Source organism: Anopheles gambiae, chromosome 2 (assembly GCF_943734735.2).
Source record: "Anopheles gambiae chromosome 2, idAnoGambNW_F1_1, whole genome shotgun sequence".
Classification (NCBI taxonomy): domain Eukaryota; kingdom Metazoa; phylum Arthropoda; class Insecta; order Diptera; family Culicidae; genus Anopheles; species Anopheles gambiae.
This window is the reverse complement of record NC_064601.1, coordinates 50,329,464-50,348,276: the sequence shown is the minus strand read 5'-3', so window position 1 is coordinate 50,348,276 and position 18,813 is coordinate 50,329,464. Positions and strand designations below refer to the sequence as shown.

At 44.9% G+C, this 18,813-nt stretch overlaps 6 protein-coding genes across 8 annotated transcripts in view; 4 read left to right on the top strand and 2 right to left on the bottom strand.

Moving 5' to 3' along the window:
- The first annotated feature begins 267 nt into the window (after window positions 1-267).
- On the top strand, window positions 268-965 carry LOC1274026 (mediator of RNA polymerase II transcription subunit 22). The gene is made up of 2 exons (XM_313084.6): window positions 268-502; window positions 578-965. Exons 1-2 carry the CDS (start codon window positions 406-408, stop codon window positions 895-897), a joined length of 417 nt encoding a protein of 138 aa, XP_313084.3. The 5' UTR covers window positions 268-405; the 3' UTR covers window positions 898-965.
- Window positions 887-3,148, bottom strand: LOC1274025 (WD repeat-containing protein 46). The gene is made up of 2 exons (XM_313083.6): window positions 2,992-3,148; window positions 887-2,926 (listed from the first exon to the last, which is right to left on the bottom strand). Exons 1-2 carry the CDS (start codon window positions 2,992-2,994, stop codon window positions 962-964), a joined length of 1,968 nt encoding a protein of 655 aa, XP_313083.6. The 5' UTR covers window positions 2,995-3,148; the 3' UTR covers window positions 887-961.
- A 1,135-nt stretch (window positions 3,149-4,283) lies between these two features.
- On the top strand, window positions 4,284-8,872 carry LOC11175724 (DNA-binding protein K10). Its single transcript, XM_061647474.1, has 2 exons — window positions 4,284-5,816; window positions 6,072-8,872. The coding sequence occupies exons 1-2, from the start codon at window positions 4,767-4,769 to the stop codon at window positions 6,411-6,413; spliced, it is 1,392 nt and encodes a 463-aa protein (XP_061503458.1). The 5' UTR covers window positions 4,284-4,766; the 3' UTR covers window positions 6,414-8,872.
- A 289-nt stretch (window positions 8,873-9,161) lies between these two features.
- Window positions 9,162-14,109, top strand: LOC1274031 (6-phosphogluconate dehydrogenase, decarboxylating). 2 transcript variants are annotated; one of them, XM_313091.6, is made up of 5 exons: window positions 9,162-9,620; window positions 11,004-11,112; window positions 11,827-11,941; window positions 12,618-12,862; window positions 12,930-14,109. In XM_313091.6, exons 1-5 carry the CDS (start codon window positions 9,610-9,612, stop codon window positions 13,896-13,898), a joined length of 1,449 nt encoding a protein of 482 aa, XP_313091.4. In that variant the 5' UTR covers window positions 9,162-9,609; the 3' UTR covers window positions 13,899-14,109. The 2 variants fall into 2 exon arrangements, with proteins under 2 accessions (XP_313091.4, XP_061503457.1); XM_061647473.1 differs by lacking the exon at window positions 9,162-9,620 and having other exon boundaries at window positions 10,966-11,112.
- A 415-nt stretch (window positions 14,110-14,524) lies between these two features.
- On the top strand, window positions 14,525-15,639 carry LOC4576796 (LYR motif-containing protein 4). The gene is made up of 3 exons (XM_001230874.3): window positions 14,525-14,783; window positions 14,868-14,988; window positions 15,206-15,639. The coding sequence occupies exons 1-3, from the start codon at window positions 14,695-14,697 to the stop codon at window positions 15,257-15,259; spliced, it is 264 nt and encodes an 87-aa protein (XP_001230875.2). The 5' UTR covers window positions 14,525-14,694; the 3' UTR covers window positions 15,260-15,639.
- A 3-nt stretch (window positions 15,640-15,642) lies between these two features.
- Window positions 15,643-18,813, bottom strand: part of LOC1274029 (D-2-hydroxyglutarate dehydrogenase, mitochondrial) — a 44,975-nt gene continuing 41,804 nt past the window's right edge. For both annotated transcript variants that reach the window (XM_313089.5, XM_061647472.1), the window contains exon 5: window positions 15,643-16,476. In XM_313089.5, coding sequence (XP_313089.4) covers window positions 16,036-16,476 — 441 coding nt within the window. In that variant the 3' untranslated portion in view covers window positions 15,643-16,035. The remainder of the gene's footprint in view (window positions 16,477-18,813) is intronic.

The window sequence follows — 18,813 nt, the reverse complement described above, 5'->3', positions numbered from 1 at the left end:
CAGAGCGCCGCCTAATCTTTGCATGATGGTGACATGGTCGAACACTGCAGTGCACGCAGCATACAATTTGATAATTTCATGAAAATGTTAAATTATCTCTGTCTTTTCTATCAAACGAGTGTTTAAAACACATTTTAGAAGATTTCTGGAATGAGCCGCGCAACAAAAAAAGAAAAACAAGCAGGAATTGAAAAACCGACTCCGCTGTCAAAGTGGATATCGAAAAATGTTGTCCAGCAACTGAATGTGAGCCAACCTGCCATTTGCTAAGAATGCGTCTCCAATCCGAGTTTGGCTTCAACTGAAATGTAAACAACTGAGGAGAAAGGAACAATTTTAACTTTTTCTGGAGAAAACTGTCGAAAAAAATCAACATCGCTTCCAGCAAACTGTTACCGAGTCAATATGCAGCGTAATCTGACCCAATCGAAGGAAGCCCTGCTGAAATCCTACAATTCCCGGCTGAAAGAGGACATTCGGAGTATGCGGGAAAATTTTGAAGGTATGCGCCGTATCCGACCACACGATACGTGTTCGATCGAGCCGATCTCGTCATGCTGTCGCTGTTTCATTGCAGAAATAATCCGGCTTGCCAAGGGCGAGAATGACACACAGCTGTCCAAGATAACGCAGTGCGAGCAGGACACGTACGAAACGCAGGTCCGGGCGGCCAACATTGTACGGGCTGGCGAGTCGCTTATGAAGCTGGTGTCCGACATCAAGCAGTACCTCATCCTGAACGACTTCCACTCGGTCAATGAGGCTATCTGCAGCAACTCCACCCTCTATCGGACCACACAGATCGATCGGGACAACAAGCTGATGGCCGTGCGGGACGACATGGCAGCGGATTTGTACGACCTCGAGGAAGAATACTACACAAGCATTTACAAGTGATCGGGTTAGATTTTATTAATTTCCATCCATAGGGTAGAGCAATAAACGAATCGGGCGTGCTAAACTAACGCGCAGCCTTCTTCTTCGCCTTCGTCTTGAAGCGATCCAGCACACTTTTCGGTTCCAGCGGTATGAAGTCGGCCGATTCCGCCGGTGCTTTGGCTTCATCTTCTGCCAACAGCTTCTCCTTGATCAGCCGCAACTCGTTCGCTGTCTCGCGGAAGCGGGCTTCCTTCACGTTCTGCTTGATCTTGATAAGCTTGGCCTTCGAGACACGGTTGCGCTTGCGTGGCTCAAAGTCGATCTTGGGCGGCTTCATGGTCAGCAGCTTCACCTTCTGCTCGAGCCGCGCCTTGGCGGATGGTATGTCCACCTCGTCGATCTGCGCCGGATTGAGCGTGATGAATTCGGCCGGAATCTTTTCCAGCAGTCTGTGCACCTCCTCTTCCTGCCGCTGCGTGCGCGACTGGAAGGGATTGGCCTCGAAGGTGTCAAAGTTCGGTTCGCCCGAACCGGGCACGATCAGTGACACGAAGCCCTTCGCCGTGCCTACGCCGAGAATGTCTTCGTACGGGCAGAACCGAATGCTTGAAATCGGACCATTCGTCCGGTGGCGGATGTAGGGCTTCATCTGGGCTTCCGTCGAGCTGTTATCACGCCGGTACACCTCACACACGTTGCCCATCGACAGTGCGAGCAGCCCGCGCTGGGACAGCTCGATCTCGGATGCCGCCGTATTGGTGTTGTACGTCTCCAGCGGGCCTTCCAGCTGCCGCACGTCCCAAATTTTTATCCTGCGATCCAGTCCGGCCGTCGCCATCTGCATACCTTTCGGGTCGATCGCGATCGCGGTTATCGGTACCGGGTGGCACAGCATCTTCGCCAGCGGGTCGCGCATCATCGGGGACCACATCGAGACGACACCCTTGGATCCGCCGACACAAGTCACCGCGTTCCACGGGTTGTGCGTCATTACCGAGACCTTGCCCATGCGAGTGTTGTAGTTTCCCACCGTTTGGCCAACCGACACGTCCATCCACGAAAGGAACCCGTTCTCGCCGGCACTGTTTAGCAGAAAGTGGTACGGCAGATACTCCAGCCGGACGCTTCGGTGCATCGTTTTGATGCAATGTATCTCCGTCCCGTTTTGGTCGTACACGTGCACCCAGTTTTTCTGGGCCGCCGCGTACATCGTTTGATTCATGAGCCACGTGACATCGTGCACCGACTCCATCACGTTCATCTCACACAGCAACTTCTTGCGCACCCAGTCGAATGCGGCCACGTGGCCGCGCTTCCCGCCCAGCAGCAAAAAGGCACCGTTCTTCGTGTACCGCGTGCGGTACGGGCCGAACTCGAGCTCCAGGTTGAAGTGCTTGGCGGCAGTCGTTATGTCCACGTGCTGCACTATCTCTCGCTGCGCAATGTTGGTCGTGCTTTCGCCGTCGTCCGCCTCGAGATATCCTTCCTCCTCGTGCAGCAAGATGTCCGCCCGAGCAGCCTGCTGGGTGGCGAACTCAATGTTCATATCCTTGCGCATTTCATTGATTTTGTGAAACCGGGTTTTGACGCCTTCCATATCCATGCGCTCGCCACGCGAATGGCGCAGCAAAGCCGCCGGATCTATTGGAATGTTGAGCGTTTCCTCCCGCCCTCTTGGTGTGAGGGTAGCATTTTTCTTTTTAAGCATTTTCTCTCTCCTGGTCTCCTTGCGAGAGCCTTCCTTACCCCCATCTTTTGCTGCCTGTTTTTCTTGTTTGATCTGGTTAGACTGTTTCATGTCCGGCAGAGTCTCTGAACCGTTTAGTGTTTCTTCCCGCGTCTTCAATCCGGGGATGGCATTTTTCTTTTCGAAACTGCCTTCTTTTCTGCTCTTGTGAGAGCCCTTATAATTTGGCTTTTTATCATTTGGTTGCCATTTGAATCCCTTTTTTCCTTTCGCGTTTGAAGGTTGATGTTTCTGGTTGGATTTCTTGGCAGGTCCACTGCTCTCCTCTTTCTGTTCGAAATAACGAGCAGCTTGTTTTACCTAAATTTTTGTTTTGATGATGGATTCAGAATATTGTATGATAAATTATCTTTTATAGGACTCACCATCTTGTGGGCCGGCAGATAAACTTTTAGAATTAAACGAAATCGCACCAAAATCCGCACTCAGCACAGTAAAAACAAAACAGCAGCACCGACCATGCTTTCGAGCCGCTCTGCGCATACAAATGTCAACACCAGTGTGGCCAGATTATTTTGGCGGTTTTCGGTAGGCGCATCAACATTTTATCGGTAGTTTTTGGTAGGTTTAAACTCGAAACTTAACTCGAGTTAAAAGAAGTGAAAGCGAAAGAAGTGTTAAGCGTGATGGGGGGGGGGGGGGGTACTAATGCGCAACATTAAAGTTCCATATCAAAAGAATATGCATCCTTTACTTAGGATATGGATTAGATTTGGTTCAGCGGTTACACAAAAGAAGGTCTTTCTGAAGTGTTGATCTGAAAATTGTACTAGGAATTCTAAGCCAAAGAAGGACTAAGATGCACATTTTCTTCTCAATGGTGGCTCAATAAGCCGGTCTCGTAGTACAGTCGTCAACTCGTACGACATAACAACACGCCCTTCATGGGTTCAATCCCCAAATAGACCGCGCCGCCATACGTAGGACTGACTATCCTGCTATGGTAACAATAAGTCACTGAAAGCCAAGTCCACTTCACTAATGAGTACAGGCAGGCCTTGACCGGCAGCGGATGTTGTGCCAAAAAGAAGAAGAAGAAGTAGAAGAAGAAGAAGGAGCAAGAGAGCGCATTCTCCCTGTGGCAGCGCTCCATCCGCCATTCATTAATTATCAGCCCAAAACAACGGACTTCGGATCCGATCTTGGGCCGGACCCCCACCGTGTGTTTCTACCTTCCCCTCGCCTGAAAATTTCATTCTCTTTGTCTGTCGGGTAAGCTTTAACCGCCGACAGCGAGATTCAAATTCAAATTTAAATGACTTTCTTTGACGAGAAATTTTCGGAATCCACGCAACTGACATTTTCTACTTATTATAAACATTAAATTTTAACGGATAAAAAGTGCCAGGCAAACAAACGTGCATCATCGCGTTAAGTAACAAATGTGGTTAACAATCCTTGAAATAGCATCACAAGCGCCACAGATTAAGCTTAAACGACTGAAAAATCAAATATCTGTGATTTTCGGTAGGATAAATGGAAAATCGGTAGTTTTAGGGCGGTCATCTGTGAATCGGTAGGCGTATAAAAAATCGGTAGGAATACAGATAAATCGGTATTTCTGGTCACTCTGGTCAACACATCAGAACCATTTGACATATGGTACCACAGTATATCTGACATTTGGGCATTTGGGACAATTTTAGTACAACACAACTCAGTTCGCTTTTTTAAATAAAATACAACAAAATACATATTTTAATCATTTACATTATTTCCTGTTATTTTTTCGCGACACGTCCACGACACAACGATGGTAATCAACAATCTCCATCCTGATGGTAATTGGTTCACAGTTGTATTTAGTTCAGAAGTCCTGGCCAACAGCAGAGTCTATTTCTAGAACTGTCATCACTTTAGAACATCCATTTTCCCAAAGAAAAAACGCAGATTACAGGTATCAAAGCAACACACACGCACGATTAAGCTTTTCCTGAGAAGAATTGCAATGTTTTACTTGGTGAAAAGTGATTAAACGGCTTTAGCTTACGATAAAACGTTTAGCCAGCGTTTAGATTGTGAGGTAACGGTAGCAAACGCTTGATTCGCAGCCAACACCGGCCCCACGGTGCCTCGTTTTACGGGCGACAACTGGTACTGGTTTCGCGACAGAGGACACTTGTGAAAAACGTTGTAAATAATGGTCTCCAACAAGGCACAGACGAGCGAAGGTAACAAACGTGTCGGCAATCAGATGGCAAATCGACCGCGGTTCAAACCGGCCATGGCCAAGCAGTACAATCCGATGAGCAATATGCGGAACATGAACGCGATGTTCAACGCCAATCAGCTCGGTGACGATCCCGGTTTCGTGGACTTCAACGATGATTCGATCACCGCCGCACCGAACGGCACGGGTGGCCCAAATGCAGCAGGGGCGGCCACCTCCAACGGGCTGGAAGGTGGAGGAATCAAAAATGGCCCCTTCGCAAACGGCAATCGACGGATGAATCCGCCGATGAAGCGTCCCATGAAGAACGGCGGTATGCCAGGCATGCGGAATCGCATGAACGGGGGAGCCAATGGAATGCCCAGCTGGGGCCCTCCGATGCCGCCGCCAAACATGTTCCCCGGTCCACCGTCGGCCGGACGCCGCGGGCCCATGAATCCACCGCCGATACCGCCGCCCGTGCCACCGGCTCATTTCCGCAGCGGACCGGGTATGCGTATGCGGGGCCCACAAAATGGAAGATTTGGTGCGGGTGGTCCGCCCGGGCCGATGTCGCTAATGAACCGACCGCTACCTCCTCCGATTCCACCGATGGCCGGCCGACCGATGCCCCCACCGATGGGGCGTATGATGCCGCCGCCACTACGCCACGGCGGTCTGGATGGCCCGATGCGTCGCAACATGAACGGCGGTGGCATGCATGCACGGGGCATGGGTGGAAAGATGGGACCGTTTGCACGCAACGGTATGCCACCCGGCGGTGGAACGGGAGTAGGTCCGAACGGTAAACGCGCCCGGCCGAAACCGACCCAGCCACCGAACAGAGAAGAGTATCCGCTGGATAAGCCATGGGTAACCGAGGAAATTAAAGCCGAACATGATAAGAAGGCTGATCTGGCGAACCGGTTGAAAGGGCACAGAGACGATGAGCTTTTCGCACAATTTAAGATGCAGCGGGATAAGTTCGTTAAAATGTACGAAGCAGCTCGGCTTGAATACATTGGCAAGCATCCGGAACAGGTAAGTGTGGGAAGTGTATGTACCGATAGCGTGTAGCGTGTATTTAAACGTACCTCAGGATTACCTTTACTAATATGCACTATGCCTTTAGTAATCCCCTTGCACATACAATAATTAATTTGCCCTTTCTAGGCTACTAATCGTTGCGCTACCGTTGCAATAATATAGCCCATATAGATAGCAAAAAGATTACTTACTAGTGAAAAGTCGCACAAGCAATTGAAAACACATTTTACTCACGATTGTTCATTACAGGACGTAGATAAAATCTTGACCGCGCCTGCCTGTAAAAAGGCACGTACCGAAAATGTAGAAAAATCAAACGCGCCCACAGTGTCCGCAGACAGTACTGCTAAAACAGAGGGACCTACTAGCAGCACTTCTACCACTGATCCCACTGACTCACAGGCCAAGAGTGACACAAACGGTAGTGCTTCTTCCGCTACTATCGACAGTTGCACTTCTAATACAACAAATGCATCTTCTGCTACTGCTACCACAGCTTCTTCTGACACCAATGATACCACTGAATCGGCAGCAGCAGAACCGCAAGCCTGTCCGGTTGCTGCTCCCGTCGAAAACAGCGCAATCGTTTAGTAAGACGATGGTGTGTTGTAATCCTTATGGTAAAGCGTAGATGAAACTTAACGATCCGTTTTTGCGATTGATGAAGAAAGCAAGTATAATCCTGTAGATCGATAGAGAGGAAAAGAGTAAAAAACCAATTATTGAACTTTTAGCATTTTTTGTCCTGAATGAAACGAATGAAAAGGATAAGGTCGCAGGCCGGGAGTATAGAGAGATACCTTGAACACATGTAAAGCAACACAGAGCAAAGTTTTGTGTTTGATGATCGTTGCACAATGTTTTTTAACCGTTAGACTGACAGCCAAACCCGAAACCAAGTATGAACACAACAATAACTATATGGGTCTTTATGGGTCATTGCGAGGACAAGCTATTTATGCCGTGATCGGTAGCGCTGTACTCTTCGGCATCAGATCAGCAGAGTTCATCTTTGTATTGTACTGTTACACGCGTTTGCATATTCAGCACACTATAGCAGATAGAACATTAGTCATGATGCAGGAACCAATAGAATAATTTCCCTCGTATGCAGCAACAATTATAACCTAGAGAAGAATAGATCCCACCAAACGTTTAAACATTTACAGAAGCCGCAGACGGTCTCATAGCATCACTCTGCCACAATAGCTAGCTTCAGTCAAACGAACGTCAGACGCACGCAAGATAATCGAAAACTGTTACACAGATGTATCCTTATGACAATTGCCAAGTAATACGAATTTTAAAACGAGCGAAAACACTCCGCGTTGATCTCCTTCCTGTCATCAGCGCAGTGTAGTAGTACAGGTGCAATGATTGCTTGTAATGGAATTGGAACTGTAACTATGAGGAATATCATCATCTATAAACATTACCGAACGTTACATGTCATCACACAAGTCCCTTACTTTGTAACGGTTTGTAGCAAAAATATATATAAAAAATACTACTTAGATTATCAGAACCATTACACCGTGCACGCTATTGTCGTGAGTCAGAATCAGGCAGGCGATAGGCGGTAATGTATCGTTTTAGCAAAATTTAATGTACGTACGCGTAACGTATCATCAAACACCCCGTTAGCCAATATGAAAAGAAAATCAAGGTACAGGACCCGATGGATGTACCCGACTGAACTGGAAACATAAACTCTGTAGCTCTGTTGTCCATGTAGTATGCCTGGGATCCTATAGTTTGTTAATGCATAATAGCAAGTACTGTACGAAAAATATGCATTTGATTTGAACGCTCCCTGGACATGCGCTAAACCCCGTTTCAGAAAGGCAAACAAATACACATAAAGCTAACAATCAATACAATGTAATAGCATGAGAACGCTGAGGATGCGAGTATTTAAAATATAACAATGGTAATTTAAAATTAGAACGATGTAACGATTCATTCGATGGCTTTCTTTACGATATTGGTTTACCGCGCAACTGATCGTAGTATATGAGTAGTTTCGATGGTCTCATTGGTTTGGAAGTAGAATGGCATACACAGTTATGTGAAATGTTGGTGGGCAGCTAGACATTTTGCTTAGTTCAAATTAGGGAGCGTGCACGTTCGCGTTTCGTGGATCAATATATTTTAAATTATTCTCTGTCTTCTTCTGTTAAGTCCTGATCGGTTAAATTTAAATGCAATATCACGATTATTATTATCACAACGAAACAGAAGCGTATAAACGACGAAATGTTAGAAACTCTAAGGCGTGACTTAAAGAAGACGTAAGTGCATAACTTTTGTGTGGTGAGCTTTGCAGCACAATATTGCTTTACATTATGAATGATATTATGAATCACATGATTGCTAGTCTAGTTTGTTTCGTATCGGTAATGCGATGTAGCAAGTTCGAGAAAAGAAACCGCTCTGCGTTGCTGTCCTTTAGTTCGTGTAGAAGAAGTTACATTTTTGTTAATGTGAGCAGAATTACTATAATTGATAGCGTTATGTTTTACCGTAGACGATCCATGAGAGTGTAGCAGAACGTTTGAAAACAACATATAAAAACATATAGTTTGCGTAAAATAAGGAACGGTTTCAGTTTACTGTTTCTTTGTAATTATTTTTATGGTTTCAACATATCTGATGTTTTCAGTTGTCATATCGGTTGGCATTTTAGCTTTTCGTTTATTTGATTTGGTTTTTATATCTCTTTATTTTACGTGTCCATAGTTTTATGTTAGTGTAGCTGTCTGCAACCAGTTGCACATATTATTTATTTAGTGGAGTAATACACAACCAAGCAGCAACATCCACCTGCTGCATCTTCTCAGGATAACATTATTTTTCTCTTTCTTGATGATAAATTAGGCAAAGTATAATAAAATTTACGTATCCTTCAAAAGCAGGTAAACAGTGTGTAAAAATATGGCAACTAACGACGCAGTGTGATATAATTCAACCAATGTGCATACTTACATTTTCGCCTCATTTTCCGTTGAACAGAAATAAAGGGAGTATATTTCGCCAACTTGCAAATAAAATTTCTAGTTATTGTTTAACAAGGCGCACACTTTTACTGCTTCTCGAAAATGTTACCGTATAGTGTTGGTCTATTTGTGAGCCGCACTGTAGCAAACTCACGTGCTCGTCTGCCACCCCAAGGACTCATTCCGCGCGCGCCTTTCCATCGGAATCTCAATGCACGCAGCACACGCGACGCGCGTTGTATGCGTGCGTACGCGGCTCACATCGTATGATTCGCGTTGCTGTGGAGATGATAGCACTACTACTACTGTCGTACCAGCACCGGCACTGGACCAACGGCACAGTGGATGAAAACACAGATTTAGCCACATCATAGTATTTTTGGGATTCCCAATTTATGTGCTATTTAATGATTAATATTCGCACTCATTCACTTTCCATGAAAGACGCTGTGTTTACTTGCAGCGAGTTACTGAAAGTTAAAACATATTTAAAACTCAATAATTTTACAGTGTTTTCAGTGCATTCGACCACTGTGCGGTGGAACCGAGCAGCGGCGTCTTCTCGGCACTACTCAGCCCGGGTGGACCGATCGGAAAGCATTCACAAGTTTGCCGACGGGAAGGAAACAACGTGTGTCCGACTGGTGTGGTGTGTTCACGCTGCTCTTCATAGTTCCTTCGCGAAACGCCTTCCTTTCGTTTCGTTGTAAAAGTGTCAACCGGGAGCCGTTCCCAGTGAATTCAAAATTCAATCCCTACGCCGTTTGCTCTGCACCCTGACATCGTACAAAATGTCCAGCCCGTAAGTTGACGCCGTTCGATGCGCGAACTATACCGACACCCGGAGCCGGAAAGGGCACCTTCGCTTGCCCCCTGTGCAAGTCATCGTCATGACGCGTCGATCGCACACCGCCGCCACCATTCTTCTTCTGCCAGTCGACGCACTTTGCTTTTCTCTGTGTGTCATTATTTGTAGAAGTTTTACGAACAAGCTTTGCTTTCGGTTCTTGGATGACCCGAGCTGTAAACAAACGCAATGCTGATTATGGAACCGAAATGGTGTTTCCCTTCATTTGGATAACTGAACGGCAGAAATAATGCCGTCGGCGTTCACTTTTCTTCTCCCCCTTCGTTTAGTTCAGGGGTCTCCAAACTTTTCAGTTCGCGGGCCGCATTGCTTCACAATCAACTTCGTTGAGGGCCATTTTGACGCTACCTTTAGAATGGGTGGAAGTTCAAATCTCGTTTTAATAAGAAAATACTAGCAAAATACATAAAATTTCTAGAGCTTTCTTTTATGGAATCTTGATTTTCGTCTTCCAGAATTAAAATAATAAATATTGAATGGTTAGTCAGAAAAGAAAGCTATTTAATTTAACCTTTACCCAGTCATCGCGGGCCGCATTAAAGGCTCTTGAGGGCCGCATGCGGCCCGCGGGCCGTAGTTTGGAGACCCCTGGTTTAGTTTGAAAGGCTTTTGTGACGCAGGTTGAAAGTGACCTTCCCTCCTAGTTTGAAGTTTGTTGATGTATTCTGTTTGCCTTTTTTCTGAAGATACCGCAAACGATGGCAACAAATACACGGGTGATATGCACACATGGGACTTCTTATCTCCTCACTTCCGTGACTAGTGTCGCGAACGATTGTGCTTGAGATTTCACGTCACTGAATCGATTGTTAGACGATGATGATCACCATCATCAGGCACGTCAAGTTTTTCATGCACGACCGTGGCCGTGGCGCCCCAGTCTATTTGACGCTGGCAGTAATGGTCGGTCGCCGCCGTGTTCCATACACGAATGATTCATCACAATCGTGCGGCGGCGTGGTGTGATCAGCAGTAGCAAAAACATCCAAGCATGCCTGTAGGCAAGGTCACCCTAAGAACGGGGGTTGTGCTAGATCTGCCAAACCAAAAGACCTTCTGCACGATGGCAACAAAAACAATCGGCGGATTAGCGAGCAACGCCGCATGTGTTGTTGGAGCTTGCATAATGGTCTATCAGCGATCGGTGGTCTACAGAATACGTGCCGGATCGTGCCGTGTGCCCTATGACCTCTGGCAACAAAAATGTGTGCGATTTGGTGGTTTCGATTTAATTGATGGGCTCGTTGCTGGGGGGGAAACGTTGGCATAAGTGCGTTTTAATGACGATGGCTGTATGCGCTGTTTTTTGCATTTCAGGAAAGCTGATATTGCACTGATCGGTTTGGCCGTGATGGGACAAAACTTGATCCTCAACATGGATTCGAAGGGTTTTGTCGTGTGCGCCTACAATCGTACTGTGGATAAGGTGAGTAGTTTCTTTTTTATATTATTTATATTATTTATTACATTATATCGTTTAATTTCATTATCGATTGGGTAAATGCAGTTCCTCCAAAATCCTTAGCAGTTCTCAGTGGTATTCAGTTATTGTTTCCTCTCAGCTTCTTTCACGCTCTTGCTCTCTCTCTTTTTTGGTTCAATACTTTCGGCTTTCGGTTTTATGCAACAGATGCTATACACAAGTTATGTCACGCGATTGTACAATCTTTAACTTTCACCAGCAACGGATTAACTGGAGCGTGTGTGCTTGTATGTGAAGCATGAAGCTCATTATTTACTATATTTTACAACAACCATTTAACATTATACTTGATTGAGTAGTTTGAAGTTATATTGTTTATTGGTGGCTACCACGTGCGACCGTCGAAATCACGTGATCTCTTTGAATCTGCATCCTCCGTTACACGTGAAGGTGTTGCTTCCCTATTCTAACGTAGTCCTTCTCATAACATTGAAATGACCCCACTAGAGTTAGCGCACAGTGCAAAACGCACATACAGCTGACCCTTCACCGCATTGCGTTCGATCACCGCTCACTTTACCGGTAATAACGTAAATGGGTCGAACGCGAGCACTGTGCGCTAATATTGATACTCACATGGATCGCAGTTGGCCCTTCGTGGCGTGATTTACGACATCCCCAGTTAATTGCATTGCTTTCTTTTCATCTCCCTTCTAGGTGACCCATTTTCTGGAGAATGAAGCCAAAGGTACCAACATCATCGGTGCCACCTCCCTGCAGGATATGGTGAACAAGCTGAAGAAACCGCGCAAGATCATGATGCTAGTTAAAGGTGAGCGGAAAGAGAGGGACGTTGGTTGGTTCGTTCAAGTGCCGCAGCATAGCAGCCTCGACCAAAGTAAAGTCATTTGTAGGTTGACGAAAACCAAGCCGCAGCACCAACGAATTCGTACTGTGGGACGGATTGGAAACGTGCGCATAAGAGATTAACGTACTCATATTCCCAGCGATAAGCTCAAGACAGCTCCCAATACTATGTTGGCGTGTTGGGAGGAAAGACTAACGTAAAGCTAATGGGTGCAGCGCAAGGCAATAAGTGAAAGCCTCCTCCGGTGGGGGGCTGACCTTTTATGTTACACCTACCACTACTGCTGCCACTGCCGTTCTTGCTCACTGACTGCGTCCGTGAGCGTTGATCTTGAAATCGCGTCAAGTGTCGTGGGTAACGACGAGGAGAAGGAAACAATCGTTGCACACGCAACGACACCTAATAAGCCGCGGGAAGGAAAGAGACTGATTATCTACCTCGGAGTGACCTCTACTTTGCCCCTACACACACACACACACACACAGACGCATAGACCCCTCATTCACTGGTTCACGATTCGCATGTTCTAGATCGCCCGGGTCTCACGTGACTTGTGGCGATCGATTGCCTTCTGGTGACCGGCGAGCGAGTTTCGTTTTTGCTAACTGGTTACACCTCTGTTTCTTCTTTTTTTTTGCAGCCGGCAGTGCGGTCGATGATTTCATTAACCAGCTGCTTCCGTTGATCGAGAAGGGCGATGTGATCATTGACGGCGGTAACTCGGAACACCAGGACTCGGCACGCCGTTATGAGGAGCTGAAGGCCAAGGGCATCCTGTACGTCGGCTCGGGTGTTAGCGGTGGAGAGGAAGGTGCTCGCTATGGACCTTCCCTCATGCCCGGTGGACACCCGGACGCTTGGCCGTTGATTAAGGATATCTTCCAGGTTGGGTAAATCTTGTTGTGTTTAAACTGACTGTTTTTTTAAACGCTTGTCACGTTTCTCGCGATAGGCTATTTGCGCCAAATCAAACGGCGATCCGTGCTGCGAATGGGTGGGCGAAGGCGGTGCCGGTCACTTCGTGAAGATGGTGCACAACGGCATCGAGTACGGTGACATGCAGCTGATCTGCGAAGCGTACCATCTGATGCTGGCGCTTGGCATGACCCAGAAGGAGATGGCGCAGGAGTTCGACGAGTGGAACAAGGGCGTGCTGGACTCGTTCTTGATCGAGATCACCCGGGACATTCTGAACTATCGCGACGATGAGGGATACTTGCTGGAGCGTATCCGTGACACGGCCGGCCAGAAGGGCACGGGCAAGTGGACGGCGATCGCCGCCCTGCACCATGGCGTCCCGGTGACGCTAATTGGCGAAGCGGTCTTCTCCCGCTGCCTGTCGGCGCTGAAGGAGGAGCGTGCTCGGGCCAGCAAACAGCTCGCCGGGCCCAGCACGAAAGCATCTGTCGCGGACCGCAAGCAGTTCCTCACGCACATCCGCAACGCGCTGTACTGCGCAAAGATTGTATCGTACGCGCAAGGATTCATGTTGCTGCGCGAGGCGGCCAACGAGTACAAGTGGAACTTGAACTACGGTGGCATTGCGCTGATGTGGCGCGGCGGTTGCATCATTCGCAGCGTCTTCCTCGGCAACATTCGGGACGCGTTTGTGCGCAATCCGCAGCTGTCGAATCTGCTGCTGGATGATTTCTTCAAGAAAGCCATGATGGACAACCAGCAGTCGTGGCGTGAGGTGGTTAGCCAGGCAGTACTGTGGGGCGTGCCGGTGCCGGCTCTGTCAGCTGCGTTGGCCTTCTTCGACGGTTACCGCTCGGAGCGGTTGCCGGCAAATCTGCTCCAGGCACAGCGTGACTACTTCGGTGCGCATACGTACGAGCTGCTCGGCAAGGAGGGCAAATTTGTACATACCAACTGGACCGGCAAGGGTGGCAATGTGTCCGCCAGTACTTATCTGGCCTAAGACCCTGTGCCTCCCGGTTTGATTGGCACTCACCATTCCATCATCGCAGAATCACAATCTCCTTTTTGTCCTCTTTCCGGAAACAGTGTTTGGCATTGTTTGGCATTTGCTCATTGATTTCGTCAGTACACGTATATGCGGTGCAGCAGTTATTTATTGTTGATATTTTTGTACTCTGTTTTCCTTGTAATAAAAAAAAGTTTAACACGAATATTGATCCATTTTCTGGACTAGAATTTCAATCACAACTTATTTTGAATGATTGTACTATAAGATTGTGGAATTTAAATACTACATTTTTTTAAATTAGTGAACTTGTCCGGTTTGTTCAGCAGATGGTAGTGAAAATTGAGCAAGAAAAAAATGGTTAGCAAAAATCCCAACTGAATTTTTGAATGCATTACGCGCTGCGCGCTCTAGCGGCAATTAATGGAAGCATTCAAATTTAGCTCAATGCATTTGCCCAGTTCTAAACCCAAACCTTTTCATTTTGGATGGAAAATATCAAACGAATAAGAGCGTTTATTGTCTGCGGTACATTTTATTTAAAAAAAACACAAAAAACACAAACAATAATCAGAAAATTATTTGTCAAACGCTGTCAAATATTGCTAGTGAAATGTCATTAGAACAACGTCAAACTATGCGCAATGGGCTGTGCGGCCAGTAACGTGATTTGTTTTGATTTGTATTGCGTCAAAGATACCGCATATTTATCAACACAAACATTCAGCAGCGCCAGCCAGAGCGATTCGATCCGATTTGCAAGCTCACTCCGATAACAAACGCGCTGTGTATGGCCGGAGCTGGACACAAGATGAAGGTACTATCGCTCTACAAGCAGCTACTGCGTGCGTCGCAAAAGTTTGATTCGTACAACTATCGGTAAGTACCGTGCAAGCCCAGGTCGGCAGAACTGCGCTATCTCGGTCACATTTTACCGATTACGATATGGATTTTTTTTCACAGTATGTACGCACTACGTCGGATTCGTGATGCATTTAGAGAAAACAGAGCACTAACCGATAATGCTGCCATTGCCAGCGAGCTATCGTACGCACAGAAGAATCTAGAAATTATCAAACGACAGGTAAGTGTGAGCGATAGTTTGTGGAACGGTTTGAGGTTATGACAGCGGTGCGCCGGAATAAATAGCCAATATGATGTAATAATGGCACAGCTTGTTGTGAAGCTAAACAATTGTGTGCTGGGTGGTTTACAACCGGAGCGCTGCTTTGTAATGTGTAATAAGTACTTTTTTCCTCTTCCTCTTTTTTATACGAAATATTATCCCGTGACATCTTTAGACCATAATTGGACAACTGTATGGCGCACCGGATAAGCTGGTAATAGAGAAGTGAAATCTCGTCAACATGTAACACATTCGGTTCGGACCGGTCGATTGCACTGAAGCACACTCCGGGAGTACGTTTGATTGCTTTTGTTGAAGCAAAATTAGAAAACTCAAAGAAACTAGGCATTTGAGCATAGGTAATTGTTTGCTTTCTTTGTGTTTAGAATGGTGTTCGATGCCGTAAAAGTAAGACCGCATTCATCCTGTTTATAGCCACAAAGCATGTTAATGGAATATTGCGAACGCCATGTAATTACAAAATCGAAGGGATAAATGTAGGAAAAGAGGAAGTCAAAATCGAAAATGTACTACCGTTTACATTTCGTGTATTAATTACTATCGTTGAACATAGTTTTGTTTGAATACAATGGAATGAAAGATACACTATACTGAAGATGTTATTTCAATTTATCGCTTCTGGTAGATTTATTAATAACATATTTTGTTGGCTGCTTAAATACGATTGAAAAATATATGTTTTTACTAAGGAGAAGAAGGATATAATATTTTTTGCTCTGATATATCACCTCTACAATCTGTTTAACAGTTCCCCCTTAAATTACATTTTTATCCTTTTCCATTATATTACATCGAACGTAGTGCACCAGACATTTTAAAAAAATATATATTTCGTATAAAATATTTTACCCGTCAGCTCATCTACTAATGCATGCCATCTCGAACGATACGTAATGAAAGACTGAATTGGGAAGACATCTTAGTCAATTTTAAAGACTAATATGGCATTAGTGCGTCCCTCATACAAAACAACCTCCTAACGTTCTATCGTGACTGGTCTGGCGTTTCAGGGGGAAGCACCTTGTACGGGTTTAGAATGCCGTTCGGATCGAGCAGTTGCTTCATCTGATGCATCAATCGGAGCGGTTCCGTCTGTTTCGAGTAGTGCAGGTACTTGCGCTTGAGAAATCCGATCCCATGCTCTGCGCTAACGCTTCCGCGTAGCTTGGAAGTGTATTCGTACACGAACGGTTCCAGCAGACCGTAAATTTCCGGTGTGAAGCGTGCACAGGACACGTTGAGGTGCAGGTTCGAATCGCCAATGTGTCCGTATCCGGTAACGTTTATGGCCAGATCGCCGACACGCTCACGGACCGCTAGCACGATATCGTAGAACTGGTCTAAGGGCAGCGAAATATCGTACTTGAAGCAATAGCCATCGCTCAGCAAACTGTCCGCAATCTGTTCGCGTAGTTTCCAAATGTTCTGTAAAAAGAGGATCATGTGAAGTGTTATTAATATTGCAGGGAGGGAGAGAGGAAATTATTTCTCTTTTGATGCATGATTTGAACACAAAGTCCCCTTTAATATAAAAAAATCAGTAAACAAAATTAACTTTTTACAAATAGTTGTGTGCTCTTTCACAAAATGGTGTGCACGATCATCTTGTTATCAGTCTTTTAGATAAGACAACATCACCTGTTCATGCGCCCTTCGCTAAAGGTATCCTCATGTTTACATTTGTTAAGTGTTCGCGTAAGATAAAATGGAGACTAATGTTTGAAATTGATGTGGCGGTGGAGTTTAAGATTTCTTTTCCAGATTTTTTTGTTTAACCCAGTCGCGATTTTGAAAAATAGGTCAATCAATTGTCACCCATTTTTAATACCTGTTTTAAATAAATTGTAGTTTAAATTCACAAAAAATACACAAATTAAAAAATAATAAAATCCTATAGGGACCGCTCTAACACTGCTGGGGCAAAACTTCAAAGGACCGCTCACCTAGCCCAACAACTGTGGGCAAAATTGTAAAGGAGTTAAGCTTGCTTACAACTTTGTCACCATATTGAATAAGAGGAAACTCATAATCGAGCTCATAAACGTTATTTGTTGAGATTTGTTTCAATCATAAAAAACTTAATAATTTTAACTCAATAATCACAGTGGCTCTATTCGATAGCCACGCCGGTTGCTACAAGGCCGGAAGGGTTCGATTCCCTTAGGGGTGCAGGCAAAATTTGAATGAATTAATGAATTAAATAATTCATGAATTGTGATTCTTGTTTGCTAAAAGACAACATTTGTATTTATTTTGTTTTTTATTCTTATTGACAAAAAATTCAAAATGTTTTTGGTTGTAACTGTATTTTTTTTTATTTTTCATATATGGTCCCATGTGTAAAAATCATGGAGATAGCATAGACATTTTTTCAGATATGATCACCATAAGAGTTGAAAAGCCACAGTTTGAACTCCATAAGAGTGTCAAAAATAATGAGATGCTTGTATACAAACTTTTGCGGTTGTTCTTCATTCGTATTTAAATTAATTATGTATATTACATTATCGTATCAATAGTTAAAATTAGTATAGATGTTCATCCATCTTATTTTGTATATTCATCAATAGTAATACTCTTTTCTGTGTCAAAGCATACTGCACACAAAACAAATATTTTAATTTAATACTAATTTGCACTTAAGATCATTCTTTCATTTACTCATCTAATTTTTCGAACAGACCCCTATATGAAGCTATGTGCATCACAATGAATCGGTAGGGGCGGGCTTCAGGTCGAGGAGTGGTTTAGTGATCTCGCTTTGGCTCTCGCATCGCACGGGTTCGATGTCCCAATTAATCTAAGGTAACCCATTTTTGGGTAAGCGATGGAGATTAGATTGGTTGAATGATTCTAAATGATAGGTTATTGAATTGCATTAGTGCTAGGCACCATTTTCAATCATTTTCAATCTACTATTACACCTTTTTAAAAATTGAACTTTTTGTGGTTTCATTTCATTTCATTCATTACTTTTACGGTATTTAATCACTGTTTAACTTGTATGCGTTGCGGAAGTTCATTGTATGATCTTAAAAATATTGTTTAATAAAATCTTTAGGTCAGCAACGATCATTTTCAATTCACTCAATCAATGAATAACTCTAATTTTTCATTATGGTTATTATCAAATTGGTGGTTGTAAAGGTACAACATGGTTATGTATAAAAAAACTAAGATTAACAAAGTCTCAATTTACACGTCTGAGACAACCTCTTGATAACCTCTTGGAATAGAATGGCTAGGATGTACTCTTAGGGCTCATTACATACATTTCTTCATGATGATAAGTCCCACCTCTTACCCCAACACAGGTTTGAGAAGGACGGAAGTATGTTTACGATAATATTACTCTAAGGTAGTTTTTGAATAAAATAAAAATTTACGAGCAAGTGGTGGCATCGGACGTCATTCAAAAGAATCCACCAAGTCATACACACACCCAGACGACCGACGTAGTTTCATCAAGAAAAAACGGGTCAACTCCATCGAACACATCAGGACATAACTGCGACATGCATATGGTCAGTTCCACTGGTGCCACACCGGCTCCAGGGCACTACCTTCCGAAGCAGCAGAACCTAATGTATTGGAAATTATCAGGACACACTGCAACATGCGTATGGCCAGTTCCGCTGGTACCAACGATGGCACCAGGGCACTACCTTCCGATGCAGGAGAACCTAATGTATCTGGAATTGGCCACCTACAATCATCAATGAGTGAATCTCGCTGTGACCTCCCAGACATGCAGACAGCAAG

Coding starts and splice junctions, on each gene's coding strand:
- LOC1274031 (XM_061647473.1), top strand. CDS start 10,981: ATGCGCTGTTTTTTGCATTTCAGGAAAGCTGATATTGCACTGATCGGT. Junction 11,113..11,826: donor ACAATCGTACTGTGGATAAG/GTGAGTAGTTTC, acceptor TCTCCCTTCTAG/GTGACCCATTTTCTGGAGAA. Junction 11,942..12,617: donor GATCATGATGCTAGTTAAAG/GTGAGCGGAAAG, acceptor TTTTTTTTGCAG/CCGGCAGTGCGGTCGATGAT.
- LOC11175724 (XM_061647474.1), top strand. CDS start 4,767: ATGGTCTCCAACAAGGCACAGACGAGCGAAGGTAACAAACGTGTCGGC. Junction 5,817..6,071: donor TTGGCAAGCATCCGGAACAG/GTAAGTGTGGGA, acceptor TGTTCATTACAG/GACGTAGATAAAATCTTGAC.
- LOC4576796 (XM_001230874.3), top strand. CDS start 14,695: ATGGCCGGAGCTGGACACAAGATGAAGGTACTATCGCTCTACAAGCAG. Junction 14,784..14,867: donor TTTGATTCGTACAACTATCG/GTAAGTACCGTG, acceptor TTTTTTTCACAG/TATGTACGCACTACGTCGGA. Junction 14,989..15,205: donor TAGAAATTATCAAACGACAG/GTAAGTGTGAGC, acceptor TGACATCTTTAG/ACCATAATTGGACAACTGTA.
- LOC1274026 (XM_313084.6), top strand. CDS start 406: ATGCAGCGTAATCTGACCCAATCGAAGGAAGCCCTGCTGAAATCCTAC. Junction 503..577: donor TATGCGGGAAAATTTTGAAG/GTATGCGCCGTA, acceptor GTTTCATTGCAG/AAATAATCCGGCTTGCCAAG.